Raw genomic sequence first — 26,863 nt, 5'->3', positions numbered from 1 at the left:
ACTATAGTATATAAATGAAAGACAGAAAAACAAATCTCAAATATCATTTATAATAGTATGGCGAAATAAAATTTCACTTTTTTTCTGAAATACCAATGCCATTCTAACTTTTTTCTGAAAAAAAAATAACTTTAAACAAAACAAAAAAAACATATGATACAGGAAAACAAATGAAGTGTACTATTATTCATAAAATCACAAAAATGTCACTGGTACAAAAATAACAAAAATTAAATGTCAAAATTCACGAGAAATTAATCATTTGTTAACAAATGCTTTTTAATTTCACAAATAAGTAACTAATAATAAGCGAAAGTAAATAAACAGGATAATATCATAATAAAATTATGAAAACAACAGGTTTAATTGAACAGTAAAAACTGGAAGAGTGTTCAGACAATCTTGTAAAGAACTTGTTCTCCGTCCTCTAGCTTGAACTGAAAGAATTTGATGGTCGGAATGCCCGACTCCACGTCGATTTCAGTCACCTTACCCAACCTAAAATATCAGAAAAAAGTAGGATGTAATATTTTGAATGGTTCAACCTAAAAACCGGAAAAAAACGTTTTTTCATAAAATTCCCGGCCGGTTTTGGCCGGATCCGGCTCAAATTTTGCATGGAGTCATCCTTTGATATTCCCAACAGTTGATACTTGACACAGCAAGATCCCAGAAAAGTGTGGTATATCTAGGGGGGGGGGGGGGGGGGGGGGTAAAAATTAAGAAAACTGAAAACATTTTTTCTATTCCCCGCTCCTTGGTGAAAAAAAACTTTTAAAAATGTGTGGTAGGAGGAATAAAATAAATAAATTATAGAGTTCTTTAAATATTTTTCCATTTTCCCCCTACTTGGTGAGAAAAAACTAGGGGGGGAAGAAAAAAAAATTTTGTAGCAGGGGAAAACAAATAAATCTTGTGCAGAATATACACCCCTGACTATACTTTAGCCAAAGTTAGAGTTAGGAGGGAAAAGTTAGACAGACAGACAGAGTAAAAAAGTGTAGCACACAGACAGACAAACAAACATTTGGGATACCATCGTTGTGATAAAAACCCTTAAAATTTCTAAAACTATGTGTCTTTTTTTTATATAAAAACAAACCTGGGGTTGATTTCAGCAAACTCCAACTGATCCCGAATTGTTTTCAAATACTTGGCATCATCTGGCTTTTCAAATCTTAAAACACAGGGTTTATAATTATTCTGTTTTGTTACCCCCATAAAGGTATCTTTTTCTTTGAAGGTACAAAATTGGAGCCTCATAATTAGGAGGGGGGGGGGGAATGAAAAGAACTGAAACATTTTTTTCTCTCATTTTTTTCCCCTCCTTGGTGAAAAAAATAAAAGAATATATGGTAGGGGGGATATGAATTTACAATAAAATTTTCTGAAAATATTTTCACATTTTTCTCGTTCTTGCTGGAAAAACATAGGAAGGGAAAATAATTATGCAGCAAGGGAATAAAATGAATCTTATGCAGAATATACACACCTGTTTTATATAAAGACAAAAGAAACTTAACAGCTCTATTTTTATTATATGAAAAGTTGATTTTTAGAAGAGCTCCGAATCTTGAAATTCCCATTTTATTTATTTCCCGAACAATGCAATGAATTTAACTATTATGCATTAAATTGAAATTCCAAACAATCATCGCAACAATCCTATTATATAACACACCCCTCCTTAACCAAACTTTAGATTAAAAAAATTTCCCAAACATTCGGACAATTGGGCGTTCAAATAGGACCTAGTGGTAGTTAGAATCAGTTGAGAACAAAATCCCAGCCGTTCCTTCTTGCCAGATATCGCCATTTTAAGATTTTTAGTAAAATTGCACTAAATATCCAAATACAAACTTAAATCTACTTTTAATTTTTTAGTATAATTTTAGTGAGACAGCTCAATAACAGAGAATCTTTGCTCCTGTGGCTAAACTTACTGCCTGGAGTCCCTAACAGAGAGTGCCTTTATGTGTTAACACAAGTAGGGGTTCGAACCCATTCCCAAAACTAACCAAAGTGGAATAGCTGTGTATTACAGCATTAGGTCAGTATTTTCACCACTGACAGGTGGAAGGCAAGGCCTATTCTAACCAGAAACCTGATCATTCACCCACAGGCCCCAGTGGAGCACCTTTGAGGTCTGCACCACATGTTTAGTGGGGTGTTCACCTGCACCCATGGATTGGGTAGGTTGAGACCTAATGGTGCCCACAGGCTCCCATTAACCCTGCCATTTGGGCAAAGCTTAGAATAACGTCACACACCTGGCCCCTAAAATGGGCTGTGAGTTACTCCCCTGCCAAACATAGATCAGCACAGCCGCCATGGAAGGATAGCTGCAGGTGGTGGGCCGCATACCTTCACTCAAGATGCAAGTTAGCCCTATTCTGATTTTGATCCTCCAGGAGATAATGGTAGTGTGCATCTTGAACTATGCCCAGAGCCTGGGAGGGTTCTTTCCGAGGGAGTTGGGGACACCATTACTGTTTGACAAACCCGAGCTGATGGTATGGATCAATAGGGAGAGTAGCCATGGTCGCCCCCACTCACATTAAGCAAGTGGTCACAGCCCTGCCAAGCCTGGGAAAGGCCCAGAGCCCATCCCACAAACAGCTGCTAAAGACAAGAAGCCCTCTAGCTGTAAAATCAACTGTCTGGCCAGGGCAGCTTTTATGGGTCCACAGCCCTTGTCCCCATCGACTTTCATGAGGTCAAGGAGCACCTGTTCAGAGCTGACTGATGACCAGGATATGGGTAGCGTGAAGTTCTTGGCCATTCTCATCAAGATAGGGGCCTGGGCCCCTCAAAAGGTAAAACTGAACAGGGGCTATTCTTAGTTGTACACCCCCATGGTGTTCAATGTGCCTCCAGGAGGTGCGACTGCATCAAACGGCCCCCCAGAATAGAGATGGTGGTCAAGACCAGGCCTAACTTTCCAGTGCAGGGGACCCCAGGTAAAACTTTAACAAGGAGCTGAACCTACTGATCACCAACAACAGCTAGAAGGTATCCAAAAGGGCATGCATTGCCTGATGCCAATAATGTAATATACAGCTATTCCACCATGGATAGTTTCAAACAGTAACTGTGTCCCCAACTCATGCATTGCTTAATGTGAATGGGGGTGACCATTGCTACTCTCCCTATTGATCCATACCATCAGCTCGGGTTTGTCAAACAGTAATGGTGTCCCCAACTCCCTCAGATAGAACCCTCCCAGGCTCAGGGCATAGTTCAAGATGCACACTACCATGATCTTCTGGAGGATCAAGATCAGGGTAGTGCTAACTTGCATCTTGAGCAAAGGTATGCAGCCCACCACCTGCAGCTATTTTTCCATGGCGGCTGTGCTGATCTGTGATTGGCAGGGAAGCATCTCATGGACAGGGCACAAGCCAGGTGTGTGACATCACTCTGAGCTTGGCCCAAATGGCAGGGTTCATGGGAGTCTGAGGGCACCATTGGGTCTCAACCTGCCCAATCCATAGGTGAACAACACCCCAGAAAACAAGTAGACCTCCAAGGTGCTTCACTGGGGCCTGTGGGTGAATGATCGGGTTTCCAGTTAGGATTGGCCTTGCCTTCCATCTGTTAGTGGTGAAAATACTAACCTAATGCTGTAATTCACAGCTATTCCACATTAGTTAGTTTTGGGAATGGGTTCGAATCCCTACTTGTGTTAACACATAAAGGCACTCTCTGTTAGGGACACCAGGCAGTCAGTTTGGCCACAGGAGCAAAGATACTCTGTTTTGGGACTGTCTCACTAAAATTATACTAAAAAATTAAAAGTAGATTTAAGTTTGTATTTGGATATTTAGTGCAATTTTACTAAAAATCTTAAAATGGCGATATCTGGCAAGAAGGAACGGCTGGGATTTTGTTCTCAACTGATTCTAACTACCACTAGGTCCTATTTGAACGCCCAATTGTCCGAATGTTTGGGAAATTTTTTTAATCTAAAGTTCGGTTAAGGAGGTGTGTGATAAAGTAGTAAGCGTTTTTTGTCTGTCCCGAAGGATCTCGCTAACCGCTGAACCGATATGGTTCTCCTTTACAATGAAGCTTCTTATAGGTCCAGGGAAGGTTTTAAACTATTTTTGGGGAGGGTGTCTTCACCCCCCCCCCCAAAAAAATATTTTTTACTCTTTTAAAACTCAAATTTATAATGGGATTAGGTCGACCTTTCTCCCTTCTACCTTAAGTGCCACTAGAGGCTTCTAGGGGCGTAGCCGCTAGTGGATATATAAAATACGTGGAAATTGTAAGAGATTTCCGCCTATTCTGAAAAAATGTTCCTTCCAGCTGTTTAATATAACAATATCACCCTCCACCCACCCCTTTATCACATCCTTCCCTCCTACTGGATGAACGAACTGACCAGTGAATGAGTAACATAGTAGCAAAATTTGAAGACGTCATAATATCCACGTATTATTTATCCATTATCGCAACTAAAATTGAAATAAATAGGTCCAAATGTAAAATATGGTTAAATATATGTAATGGAATACACACCTGACGTTAAAGCAGAAAATTGGCTGCATCTTCTCCGAGACACTCATTTTCCTCAAATTACTAAAAAATATAAATTATAAATATATAAAAGTAACAGGTTCTATGTATGTGTGAACCGCTGAACTTATATGCTTCTCCTTTACATAGGCCCTTGAAAGTTTGCTAACTATTTTGCGTAAGAATAGCTCTAAGCTCCTCCCCCCCTCACATTTTTATTTTCATTTTGTAGGCATTCTATACTAGCCGCCTATGAAGTTGATCGATTTTTGGAGATAATCGACCCAAGGGACATTTTACTTATTGTTTCTGCAGCTGATCCAAATCTTTTCCTTGTTAAAAAACAAAGAGAAAAAATTAAGTAGGTAATAAACAGGTCTCGGCAAACGCGACTAAGAATTATATTTAAAACTCGTTTGTATGCTTTACAAAAACTTTTGAAAAAAGGGATTGCCATATTTGGGTCAGGTTAAAACATCCTGCAGATCTTTAAAATTGTAGAAGATTGATTTCTTAAAGGCTTAAAAGCATGTGCCGAACCCTGTGTTAATACACAACATATTTGTATATATTTCACCTGACTGGAATTTTATCAGCTTGGTGTCCATAGTCTGTGAAGTAAATAGTGGCTGTGTGGGTACCCTTGTTCAGACTTCGTATCTTACCCCGGGCCCATTCACTTGCAGAGGGAGTTTCATCTTAATAGAACAAGCATATCAATGCTTAAAAGTTAGTTTGGATCAAGTAATCTTTTAGAAATTGTATAAATTCCTTATAATAAAGTAAAAGAATCTCCGTCTATATGTATCAAAGGATTTCGCTATCCGTTCTCCTTTACAGTGTAGCTTTTTGCAGGTCCTAGTAAGGTATATACTTCTTCTTTTTGAAAGTAAAAAAAAGGAGGGGTCGAATTAAACCCCTCATAAGTAGAGTGATTACTCTAGAGAAATAATGTGAAATTCTGCAGGAGAATAACAGAACTTTAATAACTTGTCATTGGTTAAATTAAACTGAAATTTTCTAGTTTTACACATTGGAGTTATTTAGAGCTGTTCTTTCATCTTTTACTCGAATCAAGTCCATCACATGAAGTACTGCCTTCATATTGTTGTTTCACATCTATGTTTTATCTGTGCATTAATAATAAATATGCTTTATCTATTGCAATCGTTATAAAATAATAAAAATCCCTTTATGAATTTAAATGAATAAAATCATAGTTTTTTCTTGAGTTTCTATTAAAACAAAAAAATAAAATCTCTGACTTCAAATGTACATGATTTATATTCTTTAATTCGTAATTCATATCTATTATAAACATTTAAAATACATAAATTCGTAGTTTGTTTCATGAATTTTATAAAAATAAAATAACAACAAATAGCAAAACAACAGTACGTTCGTTACGTTTTCAACAGGACCTAGCGTTGTACTGTGTAGTGTATACACTGTACACATATGGGTAAGAAGAAAGGGCATATTTTTTTTTCATTTTGTTAATGTTCATATAAAGAGTCAGCTGTAAAAAGTCGTATTTCTTAAGATAAAGCTTTTCTCACGTAAATTATATCCATGTAAAAATTTATTTTTCTAGTATAGTGTACAGCATATTACAAATCCTTTAATAAGTTAGCTATGAATTGTTGAATTCCTTAATATTAAGTTAGCTTCCTAGAAAATATATACTCGAAAAATTTTAAGGTGTTTTGTCAGCTGGAGGAGTTCCTTTGTCAGATTTACGAAAAAGGGGTTCACACTATAGTTCTTCTCTTATAATTCTATTCCCTCATACCTCAAGTGCCCCTGGAAGCCTCTAGGGGCGTAGCCGCTCTAATGACTAATAGAGTAGCTTCTCAACATAAAAAGAAATGAAATCTCACCGTCTTGGTAGTAAGCTATGACGTGTTCGCCTATGGCCCATTCATCTGTGGGCTGTCTTTCACGTGCAGCTCTAAACAATGTTAGAGTCATGTGAAGTAAACGAAGTTGCGGGTTTCGTCATATTTTCATAGTAGCTTTTCTCCTATTTTTAGCCCCTGCGGGGCTATCACCTAACCTATCCTAAAGTAACCTTTCAAAAGCTACTGTGAAAATACGACAAAATCGGCAACTTCGTTTCCTTCACATGACCCCAATGTTTTATTTAACTAACCCTGTTGGATATAGCATTGAATATTAAAACCTATTCTGAATATTTCAAAATATTAACTCTTTTAAAAAGCTGGTGCTAAATACAAGTAAGTATATATCAATTGTTAGTTTTTACTAAATCAGAAATGCTAAAAGCGCTATTTTTCAAAATATCTGTTCACCTGGCTAGCTCACGCTTTCTGAGCTTAAAACTTTCAGTGACCAACTTGAGTTGAGGAAAATTATCCTGCAGACCACCGACAATCCTCTTTCTAAATATTATCAGTTAAAATCCAGAGATCTTAAGGGATAAGACAATAGCAAATAAATTGATGTACATCCCTAATACACAAAATTACCCCTTCTGTAGATTATAATTATGGTAAAACGCTTAGACTCCAACCAGTCAAAATTCAATGAAGTTGAGCCAAAAAAAAATAAAAAATAAACTAATTATAAGACTTTGGGGACTGGTGTAATAAACACCCTAATTTCCCCTCCCCCCTGCGGGTATCCCTAGATACCTGTTCTTAGATTGAAAATCAATTTCCGACATTACAAACTGAGGTTGTATTGTGATGAGATTGCAGTTTTGACTGGTCAAGTCACACTCGTCGCTTCCATCAGGATAGGCTACTACACAGTTGGGGAACCACATTCCCTTCTACAAAAATAAAGAAACATTCTATTATGTAAAGTAACTAACAATTATACCCCTAGTCTCTAGGGCTATGTATTCGAAGAGACAGAGAGGGGTTACCAAAATAGCTTAAAGCCATCACAAGACTCAAATCTGGAAATAAAATGTATAATACAAATATATAAAACATCTGAAAAAAGGAAAATTCAACCAATTCAGTAGTTATGAAACCTTAAAAAAAAATTTAACTAAAAAAAGAATTTTGGGATTTAACTCCCCCTTTCTCACGTGCCCCTAGAGGCCTCTAGGGACGTAGCCCCTAGTAGAACATAATCTACCTAAGCAGTTAATAGCCTATAAAGCATTGATGAGTGAAAAAATTTAAAGGCAAAGCTCTTTATTTGTAGTGTCGGTCCGTCGGTCTACCCGTCCGAAACTGATAGCTCCGTCCTATCCCTATATCCCTGCAAACCATGTGTAATGCTTTCACCTTAACTATGAAAGTAGAAGGCAGAGGATCAATAATAAATTCCAGTTGGGCTGCCAGATTGAGCCATGTCAGTTCAGAAGATACGTAAGTGTCCTTCCAATCCTCGTACGATACGTAGGGCTTATATAACCTAAAAATATATTGAAATATTAATGTAAAATTGCTTTCAGTTGTGGTGTAATTTAACACAAAGACAAAAAATGGGCTGTTGGGGTTTATTACTCTAGTCTCTCTACTTTTATAATAACGTTTTCTTATTCATAGACTCAACAACTTTGTGGACTTTTATAAAATTTTGATTTGTTGGTTCATTGAATTGAGTGTCCAAACGTTTCAACCACTAATTGTAATCTACAGAAGGGATATTTTTGTGCATCATCATTGGGGATTACATAATTTTATCGACCATTGTCTTGTCCCTTTAAATACCTGGAAACCTCTCAAGTTTAAAACTCAACTTACCTTTCTTGAATGAGAACGTAAGCTAAATTATGAAAATTCTCGGAACATCTTTCATATATCAATACTTCGCCTTGGATTGGATATTTCGTTGTCTCAATCTACAATAATCGATATATTAATACTTGGATGTTACACCAGATATTTATGTACTCTAATTGAGTGATACTCGCTGCTGGCTCAAATAACGATACCCCCTCCTCATAGTGAATGAATGAAATGACCAATAAACGAGTTCCAATTTAGCAAACTAAATTGACAACAACTTTTTCCCTGTCAATATTAAAAAGTTAAAAATCAACATGTTTTAAATAGACGTACGTACTTTCTGGTAAAGATTTTAGAGTTGCTATGCTTCCTAAATCGTACCTAACTATTACAGGAATCACCATGCTAAGTTTAAAATCAGGGACAATTCTAACAGGTCTAAATTAGTGAAAAAGAAATAAATGTGACGTTCAGACCTACGGGCAGACAAAAGGAATTATAGAGTAGCTTAGCTTTTAAAAATAATGTTTTCACAAACACCTTTGGTATGACTTGACAGTTAAGACTGTATTTGTCCTTCAGTGTTTTAAACAGTTTTTCATTTCTTGACTTGAAATCATCTAAATGGACAAAAGAAATTATAATGCCCTGTAAAATCACCTCAATATTATTAAAAACTAACCAAAAAAGAACCATTATTCTAGCCCTATTATAGCCGATAGAATTTTTTTTTTTTTAACTGGGGGAAGAAGTGAATACTAGACGCCTTTTTTTTTTATAAAAAGTAATATTTTTGGGGAAGCGACGGGCCATTTTTCTATGTGCGATTTCTTCGGAGGGTGGTAAATGGTGATATCCTCCCCATAACCTTCCCTTGATTCATGAAAAGCTTCACTGTGAAGGAGAACCATATTGGTTCAGCAGTTAGCAAGATCCTTCGCTAAACTCTGGTAGTCCGACACAAATACAGAAAAAGAGGCATCCTGTTACTTTTATGTAAAGATATGAATTTATCTAGTTGGACCTGTTGGTTTAATGCCGTAAACTTGTACAGGAACTGTGTAGAGCTCAGACTTGACACCAGCAGGGAGGTGGAGTATTTCATCTTGCATAACATACACAGCCTCTCCCAGCTGATCAATCAGTACACCCTTGACAACAGAGATGCAACAGTTCGAGGTATATAATTTAAAACAATCTCAAATAAGGTTGTAATATTTTTGATCTTAACATTAAAAAATTAATTCAAAGGGATTCGGGATCCTGGAATAAGGTAAAGCTAACAAGTTAAATAAATTATGTTTGGGTTACAAACAAAAAGGTCTTCATTACTACGATGTGTTGCCCTCAAAATCACGAAACCTGAACCAAAATTGTGAATTTAAAAGATTTTGGATTTTGATATATATTGATATTTAAAGTATAAATACCAAATCTTTGCACATGAGGCTGTTTTGTTACTAACCTTAAAAATACGGTGTCTCAGAAGATTTGTGATGAGGATCCTTTGCCTTGTTTTGTTCTTGGTAGTAACATACGTTTCACCAATCTTGACCTCTTCAAACTCGAACAACTTGTCACAGCGACCAGTCTTAAAGATTATAGTAGTTTTTTAATGGATTTATTATTACTTGGATCTTACACAAGATTATCATTTACACTAATAAAGTGAAACTTGTAGCTGGTTAAATTAACGATCTCCACCTCTCCCACTGGACGAACGAACTGGCTAATAAAAGATGTTCATGTTAGCAACCTAAATTTACAAAAAAGATTTCACTGTAATTATATCATAAGACGTTATAGAGTATGTAAAGACGCTTTTGTATGACCACTAGGACCAGCTCAAGCTCTACGTTCTAGCACATTATGGCTTGACCGCTATCTCACTACCCCCCCCCCCTCCCCTTCTGCTATAAATTTATACCTGAAGAGCATACATAACTTTGTTATAGGCGTCAACTAGATGATTGGGAAGCACCCACATTGTTCCATACTTATCAAAACCACATATCAGTCCTTAAATTAAGATACTCTACAAAATTACGTTCACACGATTAAATGACGATTATGGAATTTTTTAAAAATTTCATGTTTCCTTTTTCACGCGTATTTATTGTTCTTAAAAATTGTTAACTACCAATACTCCACTTCATTTTTTTCTGATTAGCGAGGCTACTCTATAATTCACTTTGTCCGTCCATCGCGACCGTCCCGCTATGGGGGAAATATGCTTTTCTCGGCTGTTATTTAAGATAGATTACACGGTCTATCATGCTAGAAAGGTTATTACATTAGTATTACCGAAAGGTTTTGTGATTTTCTATGTTTATTAATAACAATTTCTCTTTCTTTCTTTGTCCGTTTTTTCGTCTATGCTTTTGTGCTTTGATACTTTTTGATGTTGTCATCTTTGTTACTCTTAAAGATTTCTATAAAAAAAATAACCTTTCAAGTTTGTCTTGACATCCTTGTGTGCGAAATTGACGGGGAAATATTTCTCTTCTACAACTTTTTCATCAAACTCCTGAATTTTAAGGTGCAGGGGAGTATGTAAGAACGGAAGCAAGTGATTTTAAAAACCTTGGAGCAGAGATATCAAGCTTTTTTTATTAAATATACTAGTTTCAGTTAGGAATAGTAAAATAACCGTCGAAAAGAATGGGGATTTGTAATTATAAAATAATGGTAATTCCTAATGTATTACGTTTTTTTTTGGATATTAAAGTTGAGATCTAATTTTTTTGTCCAATATCACCGGAACGTCAAAATTCCAAATAAAAGTACTATAAAACTTATATACAAGTATATAAAAACAAGGATGGCAACATCCATAAAAGCGAGGCTCTGAAATGGAAGGACAAACAAACATTGTAGATTGTCAGAACTGAATTAGCAGAATATTAATGCATCAGTACAAACCTTTATTGTAAGTAAATTTTTTGCAAAACTGAATAATAGGTGATACTGTTTAAGGACATACTTACATTTTTGGGACTCGTTTATAGAGATGCTTTGCTTATAACATTGTACCTTGTTGTAATGGGAATCAGTTTTCAAAAATCAGAAGAATCGGATCATTTTAACATACAAAAATTTGTTGTCAAAAAAGTAAAAAATCGACATTCGCTTTTAAAAACCTGATGAAAGCTGAGGCCGGAGTCAACAAACTCAGAGAGATCTTCAACATCAACATCGCCAGTGATGTCAAGCAGGCCAAACTTTGTATAAAAGTTTACACAATTTTCCAGGGTTCTTTCCTAAATATCAGGAGCAGTGATTCAGCATATTAGTTCCATTTGAAATTGGTGAAAAATAGGATATTTTAGTGGCGTAATATTGGCATAGAACTTATCTTATGCTGTAACAACAGGGAAGTTGGTAAAAGAAGGAAGTTAATTGTGGAACATTAATGCCATTGGATTCACAATTTTCTTTTGATTTAATGAACTATTCGGCGTAAATCGGCGGGTGCTTTTGAGTTTTCGCGTTTTTTTCTCTATAATGACCATACCTAATTACTTTAATATCTGTCAGAATTGAATTTAAGAATTATTTTTAAGTACCTACATAAAATAACAGTACAAACCTTCATTTTACAGACAAAAAAAAAATTGTTTTGTAACTATTTCTTTTCCATGAGTGATTTTTAAAAGGAGGGTGTTGGTACCCTCCCCCAAAATAGTTACAACCCTTCCCAGGACCTATGAGAAGCTACATTGTAAAGGAGAACCATATCAGTCCAGAGTTGGGGATATCCTTTATAACAGACAGACACCCAAAAAAAGATCACTTTTATACAAGGATATTAAAAATAAACATTATTTTTTGAAATATTAAAATACCCACCTGTAAAATATCATCAGACTCAGAGTTGACGAGGTATAGATGTCCCTCATAGCCCTGGAATCCATCTGTAACCAGTGGTTTCGCATCCTACAATAAGGTAAAATAAGAAAAATTGCTTTTTTGGTACTAGGACAAAGCAGTAGAGAACAAATGGTGGAGTATCTAAGATATTAGGTTATTAAAGTAATAATATACACTATACAGGTTAGGTGATGTTAAGATACAAAAAGCCCCACCACATTTAAAAAGTTGGGGGGGGGGGGGGAATGGGGGGCGGATGTGCCACTTATTGAAACCAAAAGTAAATCGCGCATGATCTCAGCCCATAAAAGAGTTACAGCTCTAAAATTCGGCTCAGCAGTTGCTTATGTGGAGAACAGTATAGGACTGTGATAAAAAGGCGGCGGAACCGCCGCTCCTGCCGAAATAGACAATTTTCAATCACCTGAGACAAACTTTTTTTTCCAGAAAAATTTCCATTATATTTTCACATGAAAAAAAGTTTATCTCAAATGATTGAAAATTGCCTATTATGGAGAGAAAAGGTAAAAACAATTCGGCGGGAAACGGCGGTTTACGGCGGAAGCGGCAGTTCCGCCGCAGTTTCTTCACAGTTCCATATTGTTCTCCACAAAAGCAACTGCTGTGCTGAATTTTAGAGCTGTAACTCTTTTATGGGCTGAGATCATGCGTTATTTTAGGTGTCCACTCCGACGTTTGTCACGTACCCCGTTTGTGCTAAGACCCTTTTTTACAATCGACTTGGAGTTTTTTGTTTTTTTTTTCGGGTAAAATAGGATAAGATTTTTTTTGCAAAGGTAAAATCATTTAAATTATCAATTTGCTTTAGACGGTTAGGTTCTTAATTCTTTTATGAAAATATAGAAATAATAACAATATATTTAGCTTTGTTGCTTGTTAAATATAAGAGACACAATTCTTTGTGAATATATTGATATGAAGCTTCCACCCATAACAGAAAAAATAGTCCTTACAATATATTATAAGCATACAGATAATCAATTTAGTTGTAACAAACAACTTAATTAAATTTAAAATATAATTGGTAATTTCAGCAACGCTTCGTAGTAAAGACTACCTTTTAATCTGCCCCCCCAAAATATTATTTAAAATTTATTTCGCTTGTTGGTTATACCTTGTTCATGCTATACATATTACATATATTATTTTACAATTCATATTACCTTTAAACGAAGCTGGTATGAAGAGAAACGGAAAAAGATCTTTTCATAATCCAGGTTCACATTTGCGTCCTTCATATTAACTCCCCTAGATAGTAAACAAAGATGATATTATTCGCAGGGAGGGAGGTGATATTAGGCAATTTATTAGTCCAAAAGTCTTATATTAACGTTTTCTTATTCGTGGGCTTAACAACCTTGGGGTCTTTTAAATTTAATTGGTGGGTTCATTTAGTTAAGTGTCCAAACTTTTCAACTACTAATTGTAACCTACAGAAGGGGTAATTTTGTGTATCTTCATTGGGGGATATACATCTATTTATCGGCCATTGTCTTTCCTATAGATCCCTGGCCATTTGTCAGTAGCAAATCTTGGACAATGTTTTATAAACATAAACACACACAAAAAAAGAACTTTAAGTATAATTTTATCAAAAATATATAATTCTGACTTAAAAAATTTATAGATAAACATAGAATTTGGTTTAAAATCACGTTACAGAAGGGACTAAAATGTAATTTTTTACTTTGTTTAGTGGTAAATGATTTACATTGCATTAATAGATATATTATAATCGTGAATATTATGACAGGGGAAATTTTTTTGTCCTTTTAGGTTGCCAACAAGGTCATATAATGGTCAGTTCATTAATCCAGTAGGAGGGGATTAGGTAAAGGAGTTGGATGGAAGAAGGATCGTTATGATAGCTTGCTACAAGTTTCACTTTATTAGAGAACATGATAATCTGTCCAGTGACAGGATACAGGTTGTTCCGTGGTCCAACTATTGATTATAAACACACCTGATATACAGAGGAAACACATGGATGGGATATACATACAGCCAGGGATCTGGACATAGGATAAATATGATCCAATGACAGGATACAGACCTGGACATAGGATGAATATGATCCAATGACAGGCTACAGGTTGTTCTGTGGTCCAACTATGCAAATATTAACACACCTGATATACAGAGGGAAGACATCGATGGGATATACAGCCAGATCTGGACATAGGATAAATATGATCCAATGACAGGATACAGGATGTTCTGTGGTCCAACTATGCAAATATAAACACACCTGATATACAGAGAAAACACATGGATGGGGTATACAGCCAGGGATCTGGACAAAGGATAGATATGATCCAGTGACAGGCTACAGGTTGTTCCGTGGTCCAACTATGCAAATATAAACACACCTGATATACAGAGGGAAGACATGGATGGGATATACAGCCAGAGATCTGGACAAAGGATAGATATGATCCGTTGACAGGCTACAGGTTGTTCCGTGGTCCAACTGTGCAAATATTTAATGCTGAATTTTATAAGAGATAAGACACAATTTTCTTTTAGTGAATAAAATAGATGGGACTATGGTCAGAGATCACACATAATCCAGAAATTTTTCACGATGGTAAAGGACGTACAAAAAAAAATGCGGACCTTTTTAAAATTTATATTGCACGGCTTGTGTTAATAGTAGAAAAACGTTAAGCATACCATTAGAACGGTTATGAAGTCTATTTTTTGGAAATATATAAACGATTCCTATGCTACGTGTAGTTTAGGAGCTATGTGGTAAAATGTCCCAACTGGCTTAAAACTTGACTTGCGAGTAAATCATTAAAGATTAAATTAAAGGGTATGCAAATAAAAATACGTACATTTTTAATATTCGAATTGCTCAGCTTGTGTTAATAGTAGAAAAACGTTATGCATACCATTAGAACCGTAATGAAGTCTATTATTTGGAAATATAAAAACTAGTGATGGGAATCCGGATCCGGAATCCGGAATCCGCCCAATTTTCGGCCTATTTTGGAATCCGAATCCGGAATCCGTTTTTTATAGCGGATTCCGGATTCTAAATTGGTAGGCTAAAATTACCGTCTTGAGTTTTTTCTTACAACTCCCTCTTAAATTTTTTTGTACATAACAAATTTTAATAATTACTAATGTGATGTAAATGTTTAACACTTTAACACTTTAAACAAATCAAGGCTTCAACCAAGTAACATAGTGTTAAATTAATGAAAAAAGCTATCCCTCTGTGACGGACGGCCTTTTAAAATACTGCTAGAATCCGGAATCCGAATCCGGAATCCGCCAAAAATAAGAATCCGGAATCCGCAAGAATCCATCACTTTTTTTGACGGATTCCTTCAAAATCCGGAATCCGAATCCGGCCCAAAAATTCAACGGATTCCCATCCCTAATAAAAACGATTCCTGTGCTACGTGTAATTTATGAGCTATGTGGTAGAATGTCCCAACTGACTTAAAACTTGACTTGCGAGTAAATCATTACCTAAAGATAAAATTTTTCCACTTTTCTCACATTTTTCAATACAGCTCCTAAACTAAAAATAGCTCAAAAATCGTACTTATATTTCCAAAAAGTAGAGCTTATGACGGTTCTAACGATATGCATAGCATTTTTCTACTATTCACACAAGCCGAGCAGTTTGAATATTAAAAATGTCCGCATTTTTGCACACACTTTTTTTTTACTCTCAAGTCAAGTTTTAAGTCAGTTGGGACATTCTTCTACGTAGCTCCTAAACTATAAGTAGCACAGTAATGGTTCTTATATTTCCATAAAAAAGACTTCATAGCGGTTCTAACGGTATGCATAACGTTGTTCTACTATTAACACAAGCCGCGCAATTTTAATTTTAAAAAGGTACATATTTTTTTATATACTTTAATCTTTAATGATTTACTCGCAAGTCAAGTTTTAAGGCAGTTGGGACATTTTACCACATTGCTTCTAAACTATACGTAGCACAGGAATCGTTTTTATATTTCCAAAAAATAGACTTCATTACGGTTCTAATGGTATGCATAACGTTTTCCTACTATTAACACAGGCCGCGCAATCTAAATTTTAAAAAGGTCCACATTTTTTTTGCACACCCTTTATGTAGATACTAGCCGCTATGACCCTTCAATTGGGGAGAGGGTGGATTTGAGGGGGAGTCGACTCTCCCCTTACTTTAAATTGTAGTTTTTTAAGAAAAAAAAGTGGCGATTTCTCTATGGAGGGTGTTGGTACCGTCCCCTAAAATAGTTATAAACTGTAAAGCTACACTGTAAAGGAGAACCATCTCGGTTCAGCGGTAAGCTAGATACTACGGCAAAGACAGACAGAGATCCTCTTGATTTTATTTAAGAGTAAGGATTTGAAATTAATGAGTAGCAGTGCAATTAAAAAGGTACAAAAAACATAAATTAAATTAGCTTCAATATATTCCTTGAGTGCTTTAGCAGTATTGCCCTGAATAGAGATGATTCTCATTCTATAATAACCTCCGTCAGCGGAATCAAAACAAAAATAATCAAATCCAGGCTTTGCAACAGTCTGTTAAAATTTTGCTTTTTATTTAAATTAAGTTTTATCCATGAAACTAAGTAGGTATAACTTGTAATTGCCTCGTAGGAGCGGGATTCTCACTCGATTTTAAGTGATCATCTAGAGAATCCAGAGCATCATCGGCTTGTAATAGAATGCGATACTCTAACGCTAAAGGATATTATGTTAAAAACGTCCTATAGATAACCAACCCATTGATTGCACGACGTTTATCTGGAAGTTCTAACTTTGTATGGTAATAGGTGAAACTAGGTTAAATCAGACCCCTTATTTTTTGTATTCATTAAAGTTTTGGATCTACTGCAGTTCATGGTAAAATATTGCTGGTAACGAATGCTTCCTGGTTACTGGCAATATTACAAGAATCCTGGGTCCAGCAGCACGCATATTTCCCTAAATCCCAGGTTCCTGTTAGCTGGCAATCTGCACATTTTCCAGGTTACCAGCAATGACAGAAGATTACTGGCTTACAGGAGTTTTTACCCCATACCCTTTTTCACAATTTCTTAGGGGGTAAAGCAATGCTTAAAAAGGGACAGTGGCTTCCAATGCTGTGAAACTAGCTGTAATTACTTTATATACATACTTAAAAGAGGTAGGAGAAAGGGGTTGGGGATCTTCACCTACAAATTTAACTGCTTTTATTTTAAATTTCGCTTTCGCGCCAAAATTTGAATGGCATCAATCAAAAGTGCCCAACGACCTAACAATCAATACCGCCTCTTTATTTTTATAATAAATTAAAAAGATAGTCTTTATTTTAATCGTATTTGCAAATGGAATTTTATTATCGTCTAATAATAAAGAGATTTTAATTGGTAGATATTTGATTTAGGAGAAAGTATGTAAGTTCCATCTTGGAAATGAAGGTCGCTAGGAAGTCCATGATAATATATACGTCTCTATTTTTCACCCTTATTTAAAAAAAACGTAGTTGCAATTTAACAAGTATGACCACATCCATTAAAGCGAAGCTCTAGAGTGTCAGAACTGAATAATCAGAATATAAATGTATAAAAGACGATACAAAATTGTCAGTAATTTCTTTAAAGCTGATTAAATACAAGATAATGTTTAAGGGCATACTTACTTTTTTAGGACTTGATTATAAAGATGTTTCGCTTATAACATTGTACTTAGTTGTCATAGGAATCAGTATTAAAAAAATTAGATTAATCGGATAATAAAAACTTGCTGTTTAAAAAAGTTAAAAAACTTGTTTAAAATGGACGTACGGAGATTCTAGTAATGACGGTGGTACCTAACTACATGCCTAAATCAACGAAAGCCATTCGTTCGGGACAGACGTACGGACGGACGGACGGACTCACTTAATTATAGAAAAGCTTCGCTTTTAAAAATGGGTAATCACGGTTATTACTTGATTATAAAGATGTTTCGCTTATAACATTGTACTTAGTTGTCATAGGAATCAGTATTAAAAAAATTAGATTAATCGGATAATAAAAACTTGCTGTTTAAAAAAGTTAAAAAACTTGTTTAAAATGGACGTACGGAGATTCTAGTAATGACGGTGGTACCTAACTACATGCCTAAATCAACGAAAGCCATTCGTTCGGGACAGACGTACGGACGGACGGACGGACTCACTTAATTATAGAAAAGCTTCGCTTTTAAAAATGGGTAATCACGGTTATTACAAAAGGGTAAGCACTTTATTAAAAAGCTAGGGGAAAGTTGAAAGGGCAAAGTTAGGGGAAAGGCAAACTATCGCAACATATAAATATTGGCAATTCTAAACAACCACTCACAGTCAAATACAGGATAGGAAATAGGAAACATCACCAGCCATGCCGCCACAAAGTTTGTCCGTACATTAAAATACGTCAATAGGAGAAGAAGGAGGGGGGGGGGGGAGTTAGAGAAATTTTTAGCACATTTATATTATTTTATATAATAGTTTAGATAAAAATTAAAGTTTACAGAACTAATCATTTTATTATCCCCGGAGATCCATGGATATCCTTTAATAAAGAAACATGATGTCTGTTTGTTTAGCTGTACCGAAGGATCTCGCTAACCACTGAACCGATCGGGTTCTCCTTAACAGGGAAGCTTTTCATAGGTCCCGGGACGGTTTATAACTATTAGTTTGGGGGAGGGTACCAGAGAAATCACAGAATGCTTTTTTTCGTACAGACTTAAACGCAACATAGACAAATTATATAAAAACGGGTTTTTGGGATTCAACTCCCACCTCTTCAAGTGCCCCTAGAGGCCTGTAGGGGGCTTAGCCGTAAGTTTATGAATATTTAAAAATCAATTTGTTTATAGTATATGTAAAGACATTATGTCCATTTGATTTACTTTTTATTACAGCCTTACAGTAAAATATTCAGAAATAAAATTTATTTTGAAATTAGCTTGTCGATATTATGTTAGCAATGCCCATTATAATTAAAGCAATAGTCGATGGAATGTCTACAATTTTACACAAGAATATTTACTAGAATATGAAAATTAACAGGTTAAATCTTTTCAAACCTAAATTAAGCAATCTTCTCAAATATTTATAAACATGGACTTAAGGGCCAATTGTACATTAAATTCGAAGCTGTCAAATCACAAAAGCAAATGACTGAATGAAACAAATTTATCAATATTTATATGACCCTTTTTTCATATCCATACCCAATTAGTACAGAGTAGGATCTACCCCCCCCCCCCCCCTCCTACTACCAAAACCCTTACCATTGGTCTTTCAGACAAACATGCCAAAATAGCCGCTTCGAGTAGCGTGCTATCAACCTCTATTTGTGGGGTAAGTGTGATAAAAGGGTAATGGGAATTAAAAAGGGAAATATTGCTTTTTAACAGGAATATTTCAAACCTGCCAGAGTCCAGGAATGTGCATAAATTGCCAGCAACCAGGAAAGTTAAACATTGGTGGCTCCAGAAATATTTCTTGTTATGCTAGATCCAGGATTCTTGGAATATTGCTAGGAAACAGGAAGCATTCGTTACCAGCAATGTTTTACCATGAACTGCAGTAGATCCAAAGTTTTTTGTTCCGACTTTAACAAAATATTTGAGAGACAGAAGTCATTGATTTGTTGTATTAGAATACCTAGCTTTTTACCAAACATAAAAATAATAAAAAAGTAAAATATTCCTTGCTTTTCTTGGCATTTATTGATTCACGCTCAATTTCTTCCTGTAAATTGCTTCGCGCTACTTTTTCATCGTTTCTATTAAAAATAAATGAAAAAGTAAAGTAAATAAATGAACAAAAAGTAAAGTATATTGTGTAAAATCTGAAAAAACACTCATGGCATCTTATTATTTTCTTTGCCCCGAACATTAATTTTAACATTGCAATGGCAAATGTGTTTGAAAAAGGATAACTACTTCCATAAAAGCGAAGCTTTGAAACCAGAAGAAAGGAAAACGAGCAATAAATCTTGTACAGTGTAAGAGCTTAATAAACAGAACATTTATTTGTTAAGTCTAAACAAATTTGTACATAAATATTTGACAAAAGTGCTTTAAAACAGGATACAGTAAAAGGACATACTTTCATTTTACAGAGATGCTTCGCTGTTAAAACTGAACAGTGTCATTTATCTTTATGAGTAAAGGACTAATGGGAAATACCTTATGAGCCAAACTTTCTCAAGAGTCTCTATGCTAATACAAACCACCCTGGCATCCTGCAGAGGTTTGGTTGGGTAGTGCTTCAGCTTAATTGCGGGCGCGGTGGTCATTTCTGGCAGCTGGGGAATATCAGACTCGGAATCAGAGCTGTCGCTGCTATCCTCGTTACTGAAATCTTTGCCCAGTGCCTAGAAGATGTCCAGTAGATTTCATTATATATCTGTAACTGGTTGCAAATTTTATAACCAAATGCACGTATAGGAATGAGGGAAAAATTGTAAATTTCGCGTAAAGAGTATGTCGCATTCATTTTTTAAAAAATTTGATCTAGTGCACTTCACGGTAAAATGTTCCTGGGAACGAATATTAAAAAAAAAGAAAACTTTAAAGGCTACGAGTTTCTAATAGCTATACGTACATGTCATACCCACACACCGTGTTAAGCGGCATAAGAAGGGTTGTTCCGGCCCAAAATTCGAATCGGGCGGGCGGTTTGGGACCGCTATTTATCGGTCCTTTTGGGCACCCCCGTTTTGGGGGGATCGAAAAGTGGGGGGGGGGAGGGGGCAATAGGGCCGCCTGTTATCTAAAAAAATGCCCAATAGACCATCCCTGCTTATAAATAATCTGGAATAGCCAAGAACCAAGGATGCAAGGGAAAGCTTCATTTACGAAGCATTTTTCTGCACTGCTAGAAAACTTTGCATTATAAAGAAATGACTATTCCAGATTACTTGTAAAGTTGTAGGCCTTCTTTTAAACTTTCAAGCTTCTTTTTAAAATAAAAGTTGTTTAACAATATCTTTTTACGGTAAGGAGGAAGAGATAGTAAAGTAAGAAAACTATTTAACACTTTACTAATATCAAACTGCTTATAACTCTTCAGTTATATGATATTTTACCTTTATTTTCCTTTGTCAATGCGTTTAAGAGCTTTAACACAAAATATAATCACTAAAGTCAGACGTTAAACATAGTTCCTATGCTGCCATGAAAAGCGCTAAACAATAAGAATAAAGATGGGAGAATAACTTGGCTCATTAACAGGCACAATTATTATTTGTTCTTACCTTATATTTTGTCTGTTTCAACGCACTTACTTCAGGATCTTAAGAAATAATAATAATGATACATAGTAAAACGATGACTTCCGTCTGCCTGTCTGTCCGTCTTACGCCTAAAATCTCGGTAACCGCTGAACCGATCGGGCTCTACTGTACAGAGCTGGATCTTTAAATCATTTCAATGGTGCGCCAAATCGGATTGCGCCGAATTTCAGCCAATCACAGCGAGGCATTTCGTAAAATGTTGTGCTCTCATTGGTGGAAAGTTGGCTCACCCCGATTTGGCGCACCATTGAAATGATTTAAAGATCCAGCTCAGGGAACAATATTCCTACTGGTCCTTTGGTGGTTTTAAGCTATTTTCTTTGGGGGTGGAACCTATCATATTGAAATGTTTATCACACAAACACCTAAATTTACCTGATTTGCTGCTATCAAAATCTAAAACACGATTCGGGGATTTCTTTAGAATGCCAGGAACAAAAGCGGGAAGTTTTGAGGAATCAATAGGATTTGTGGCAGTGTCCTTATTAGGATTTGTGGCAGTGTCCTTAGTAGGAGAGCAAATATTCTCTTTCTTAAATAGGATAAGGAAGAAAAATACAAAAAAAATACTTTTTTTCTATGGAGAAGGTTAAAGTGGAAATTTTGATAGAAAGATTTAGGAAAAAGATAATAAAGGCTTGAATAAAATATAGAGGTCAGATATGCAAATTCTGAGAAACTTAGCCTAATAAGGGTTACGGTGAAAAGAAAACTTAATAGTAGATAATCACTATTTTAGCTATCCCTATAAGAAAGTAAAAGGATTTCTGACTGTCTGTGTGCGTTTTTATAACTATTTTTGGGGAGGGTATCTCCAACCTCACAAGAAAAATCCCTTTGGACATAATTTGCGTTATGAAACTTAAGTTGCCTCTAAAGGCTCTTATGAGGCGTGGCCGCTAGTATTTTAAGCCGTGGCACTTCTGCCTACATATTTTACTACAGGTAATGCATTATAAATTAAAAATACATCAGAGGTGGATTCTTAAAAAAAATTGCCCCACTAATCGCTTAGTGGGGCAAAGTTGTTTTCGTGAAAAATCCACCAAAATCACATCAAAAATCTACAAAAATTAAACAAAATCATAGAAGGGTTATGAACATAAGATCTTATTTAATTTTTGTAGATTTATTATGTGATTTTGGAGGATTTTTCACGAAAACAATTTTGCCTCACTCAGCGATTAGTGGGGCAAATCTTTTTTAAGAATCCACCTCAGTAAACAAACAAAGCAATAATATAAATAAGCGTCAACTTTAATACTTCCGAGAGAACAATTTTCCTGGCGGACAAAATACTCATTGTTATTAGTACTGAATCGAACACTGGCTTCTGTTTTCCTTCTTATTTGCAAAGAGCAGTCATCATTTTTACTGACTGCTGCTGCTCTGCTGGCAGATAACTGCTGGTAGCCGGCTGCTTGTTGTCTGTAGATTGGTGGCGGAGGGAACGAGAACAGCTGGGCAGCTGATTGAGCGGCTGACTGGTTTAAATGATTAGGGGCATCGTCAAAAGCAGCTCCTTGTTAACAATATATGATAATATGACTTGAAGATTTCTTAACTTTATGAGGGCCAACTATTTGGTGGTCTTTTGAACATTTTTACGCCAGTCTACTAATTTACGATAACTTATCATTATAAGAAAAAAAAATATATAAGGGGGACGTAACTGAAGCTTTTTTGATGCTGGGGGGGGGGTTTTCTCCGGAACCACTTGATGAACCGTGCAAATTTTTTGGACTTAAGCTTTTAGGGGTATGAACATCTTGTGGTTTCAAAGTCAACCCACTACCCCCACCCCCTAGCCCCCCGGGGCTCAAAACCCCCCCTAAAAATGAACCTAACCTTAATTTTCTCAGAAACCATTTGACCAATAGGGATGATTTCTTAAACTTAAGCTTTTATGGTTATAAACTAACTTCTAGTTTAGAAGTCACCCCCCTGCCACCAACCCCTAGCCCTCTGGGGCTCCAAAAAACTCTAAAAATGAACCTAACCTTAATTTTCTCAGAAACCATAGAACCAATAGAGATAATTTCTTAAACTTAAGCCTTTATGGTTATAAACTAGCTTTTGGTATAGAAGTCACCCCCCTGCCGCTAACCCCTAGCCCTCCGGGGATCAAAAAACCCATAAAAATGAACCTATCCTTTATTTTCTCAGAAACCATTTGACCTATAGAGATGATTTCTGAAACTTAAGCTTTTATGGTCATAAACTAACTCCTAGTTTAGAAGTCACCCCCCTGCCACTAACCCCTAGCCCTCTGGGGCTCCAAAAAACCCTAAAAATGAACCTAACCTTTATTTTCTCAGAAACCATTCGACCAATAGAGATGGTTTCTTAAACTTAAGCTTTTATGGTTATAAACTAAATTTTGGTTTATAAGTCACCCCCCTGCCGCCAACCCCTAGCCCTCTGGGGCTTTAAAAACCCTAAAAATGAACCTAACCTTGATTTTCTGAGAAACCATTCGACCAATAGAGATGATTTCTTAAACTTAAGCTTTTATGGTTATAAACTAACTTTTTGATTATAAGTCAACCCCTCTGCCGCCAACCCCTAGCCCCCCGGGGCTCAAAACCCCCCTAAAAATGAACCTAACCTTAATTTTCTCAGAAACCATATGACCAATAGGGAAGATTTCTTAAACTTTAGCTTTTATGGTTATAAACTAACTCCTAGGGGTATGAACATCTTATGGTTTCAAAGTCAACCCCCCTACCCCCACCCCCCTAAAAATGAACCTAACCTTAATTTTCTCAGAAACCATTTGACCAATAGGGATGATTTCTTAAACTTAACCTTTTATGGTTATAAACTAACTCCTAGTTTAGAAGTCACCCCCCTGCCACCAACCCCTAGCCCTCTGGGGCTCAAAAAACCCTAAAAATGTACCTAACCTTAATTTCCTCACAAACCATTCGACCAATAGGGATGATTTCTTAAACTTAGGCTTTTATGGTTATAAACTAACTTCTAGATTATGAGTCACCCCCTTGCCGCCAACTCCTAGTCCTCCGGGGCTAAAAAAAATCCTAAAAATGAACCTAACCTTAATTTTCTCAGAAACCATTTGACCAATAGGGATGATTTCTTAAACTTATGCTTTTATGATTATAAACTAACTCCTAGATTATAAGTCACCCCCCTGCCGCCAACCCCTAGCCCTCCGGGGCTCCAAAAAACCCTAAAAATGAACCTAACTTTAATTTTCTCAGAAACCATTTGACCAATAGGAATGATTTCTTAAACTTAAGCTTTTATGAAATTATTTTATGGTTATAAACTAAATTTTGATTTAGAAGTCACCCCCCTGCCGCCAACCCCTAGCCATCCGGGGCTCCAAAAAACCCTAAAAATGAACCTAACTTTAATTTTCTCAGAAACCATTTGACCAATAGGAATGATTTCTTAAACTTAAGCTTTTATGGTGAAAGCATTTTTTTTTTAAATTACTGGAAATTTAAGCTAAAGTATATTTTTTAGGGGGTTTTTGAGCCCAGGGGGGCTATGGGGTGGGTGACTTCTATAATAAAATTTAGTTTATAACCATATATCTGCCAAACAAAATAGTAGTTTATACACTTAAAAACCCATCTCTATTGATCAAATGGTTTCTGAGAAAATTAAAGTTAGGTTCATCTTTAAGGTTTTTTTTAAGCCCAGGAGGGCTAGGGGTTGGCGGCAGGGATGTGAAGACTTCTAAACTAAAAGTTAATTTATAAGCATAAAAGCTTAAGTTTAAGAATCTATTAATCAAATGGTTTCTGAAAAAATTAAGGTTAGGTTCATTTTTAGGGTTTTTGAGCCCCGGAGGCCCGGAGGGCTAGGGGTTGGCGGCAGGGGGTTGACTTCTAAACTAGAAGTTAGATTATTAGCATTATAGCTTAAGTTTAAGCAATCATCTCTATTGATCAAATGGTTTCTGAGAAAATTATGGTTAGGTTCATTTTGGTTTTTTTTTTGAATCCTGGAGGGGGGTGACTTCTAAACTAGGAGTTAGTTTATAAGCATAAAAGCTTAAATTTAAGAAATAATCTCTATTGGTCTAATGGTTCCTGAGAAAATAAAGGTTAGGTTCATTTTTATGGTTTTTTTGATCCCCGGAGGGCTAGTGGTTAGCGGCAGGTGGGTTACTTTTATACCAAAAGCTAGTTTATAACTATAAAGGCTTAAGTTTAAAAAATCATCTCTATTGGTCGAATGGTTTCTGAGAAAATCAGACAGGCAGGGGGGTGACTTACAAACCAAAATTTAGTTTATAACCATATAAGCTTAAGTTTAAGAAATCATCTCTATTGGTCGAATGGTTTCTGAGAAAATCAAGGTTAGGTTCATTTTTAGGGTGTTTGAAGCCCCGGAGGGCTAGGGGTTGGCGGCAGGGGGGTGACTTATAAACCAAAATTTAGTTTATAACCATAAAAGCTTAAGTTTAAGAAATCATCTCTATTAGTCGAATGGTTTGTGAGGAAATTAAGGTTAGGTTCATTTTTAGGGTTTTTTGGAGCCCCAGAGGGCTAGGGGTTGGTGGCAGGGGGGTGACTTCTAAACTAGGAGTTAGTTTATAACCATAAAAGCTTAAGTTTAAGAAATTATCTCTATTGGTCAAATGGTTTCTGAGAAAATAAAGGTTAGGTTCATTTTTATGGGTTTTTTGTGATCCCCGGAGGGCTAGGGGTTAGCGGCAGGGTGGAGACTTCTATACCAAAAGCTAGTTTATAACCATAAAGGCTTAAGTTTAAGAAATTATCTCTATTGGTTGAAGGGTTTCTGAGAAAATTAAGGTTAGGTTCATTTTTAGGGTTTTTTGGAGCCCCAGAGGGCTAGGGGTTGGTGGCAGGGGGGTGACTTCTAAACTAGGAGTTAGTTTATGACCATAAAGGCTTAAGTTTAAGAAATCATCCCTATTGGTCAAATGGTTTCTGAGAAAATTAAGGTTAGGTTCATTTTTAGGGGGGTTTTGAGCCCCGGGGGGCTAGGGGGTGGGGGTAGGGGGTTGACTTTGAAACCACAAGATGTTCATACCCCTAAAAGCTTAAGTCCAAAAAATTTGCACGGTTCATCAAGTGGTTCCGGAGAAAACCCCCCCCCCAGCATCAAAAAAGCTTCAGTTACGTCCCCCTTTAAAGCTGTTTTTCAATAAGAGCAAATATAGACCAACCTGTCTGTAGAGATACTATGATTTCAAAATCTTTACCTGGAACAACATCTGGCTTCCGAAACCGGTTTCTGGCATTGCCAGTGTCATCAGATTCCATGGAAGTTGAAAAAGTGCCATCATTGTCATCATTTCCAATAGTAGCGTCATGGTTATCTTTGATTTCATCTTTGCCAATAGTATTATCCGATGCACTATAAGTTTACACAGTGATAATGATTCTTATAGTTAGACTAAATGAGCCCATTAATTTGCTAAGATGAGACATATCGTTTTTTAAGATAAGTTTACTTTAAAAATGGTATTAACGG

General features: G+C 36.1%; 1 protein-coding gene across 1 annotated transcript; it reads right to left on the bottom strand.

The window, feature by feature from the left end:
- Nucleotides 1–166: 166 nt before the first annotated feature.
- Nucleotides 167–26,744, bottom strand: LOC145322653 (uncharacterized). The gene is made up of 25 exons (XM_080164829.1): nt 26,592–26,744; nt 22,674–22,910; nt 21,764–21,871; nt 21,350–21,387; nt 20,280–20,467; nt 19,800–19,873; nt 16,547–16,654; nt 14,489–14,591; nt 13,283–13,367; nt 12,078–12,164; nt 11,369–11,488; nt 10,677–10,755; nt 10,156–10,247; nt 9,694–9,819; nt 9,253–9,379; nt 8,769–8,848; nt 8,244–8,341; nt 7,782–7,911; nt 7,176–7,315; nt 6,834–6,923; nt 6,402–6,472; nt 5,099–5,219; nt 4,525–4,584; nt 1,103–1,177; nt 167–498 (listed from the first exon to the last, which is right to left on the bottom strand). Exons 1-25 carry the CDS (start codon nt 26,650–26,652, stop codon nt 393–395), a joined length of 2,604 nt encoding a protein of 867 aa, XP_080020955.1. The 5' UTR covers nt 26,653–26,744; the 3' UTR covers nt 167–392.
- Nucleotides 26,745–26,863: the final 119 nt, after the last annotated feature.

Source organism: Acartia tonsa, chromosome 6, assembly GCF_053477335.1.
Source record: "Acartia tonsa isolate MP-2025a chromosome 6, ASM5347733v1, whole genome shotgun sequence".
NCBI classification, from domain to species: domain Eukaryota; kingdom Metazoa; phylum Arthropoda; class Copepoda; order Calanoida; family Acartiidae; genus Acartia; species Acartia tonsa.
This window is presented reverse-complemented; position numbering and strand designations above follow the sequence as displayed.

Coding starts and splice junctions, on each gene's coding strand:
- LOC145322653 (XM_080164829.1), bottom strand. CDS start 26,652: ATGGAATCTGATGACACTGGCAATGCCAGAAACCGGTTTCGGAAGCCA. Junction 6,924..7,175: donor GATTTTCAATCTAAGAACAG/GTATCTAGGGAT, acceptor GATAATATTTAG/AAAGAGGATTGTCGGTGGTC. Junction 1,178..4,524: donor ATTTTCTGCTTTAACGTCAG/GTGTGTATTCCA, acceptor CTGTGTTTTAAG/ATTTGAAAAGCCAGATGATG.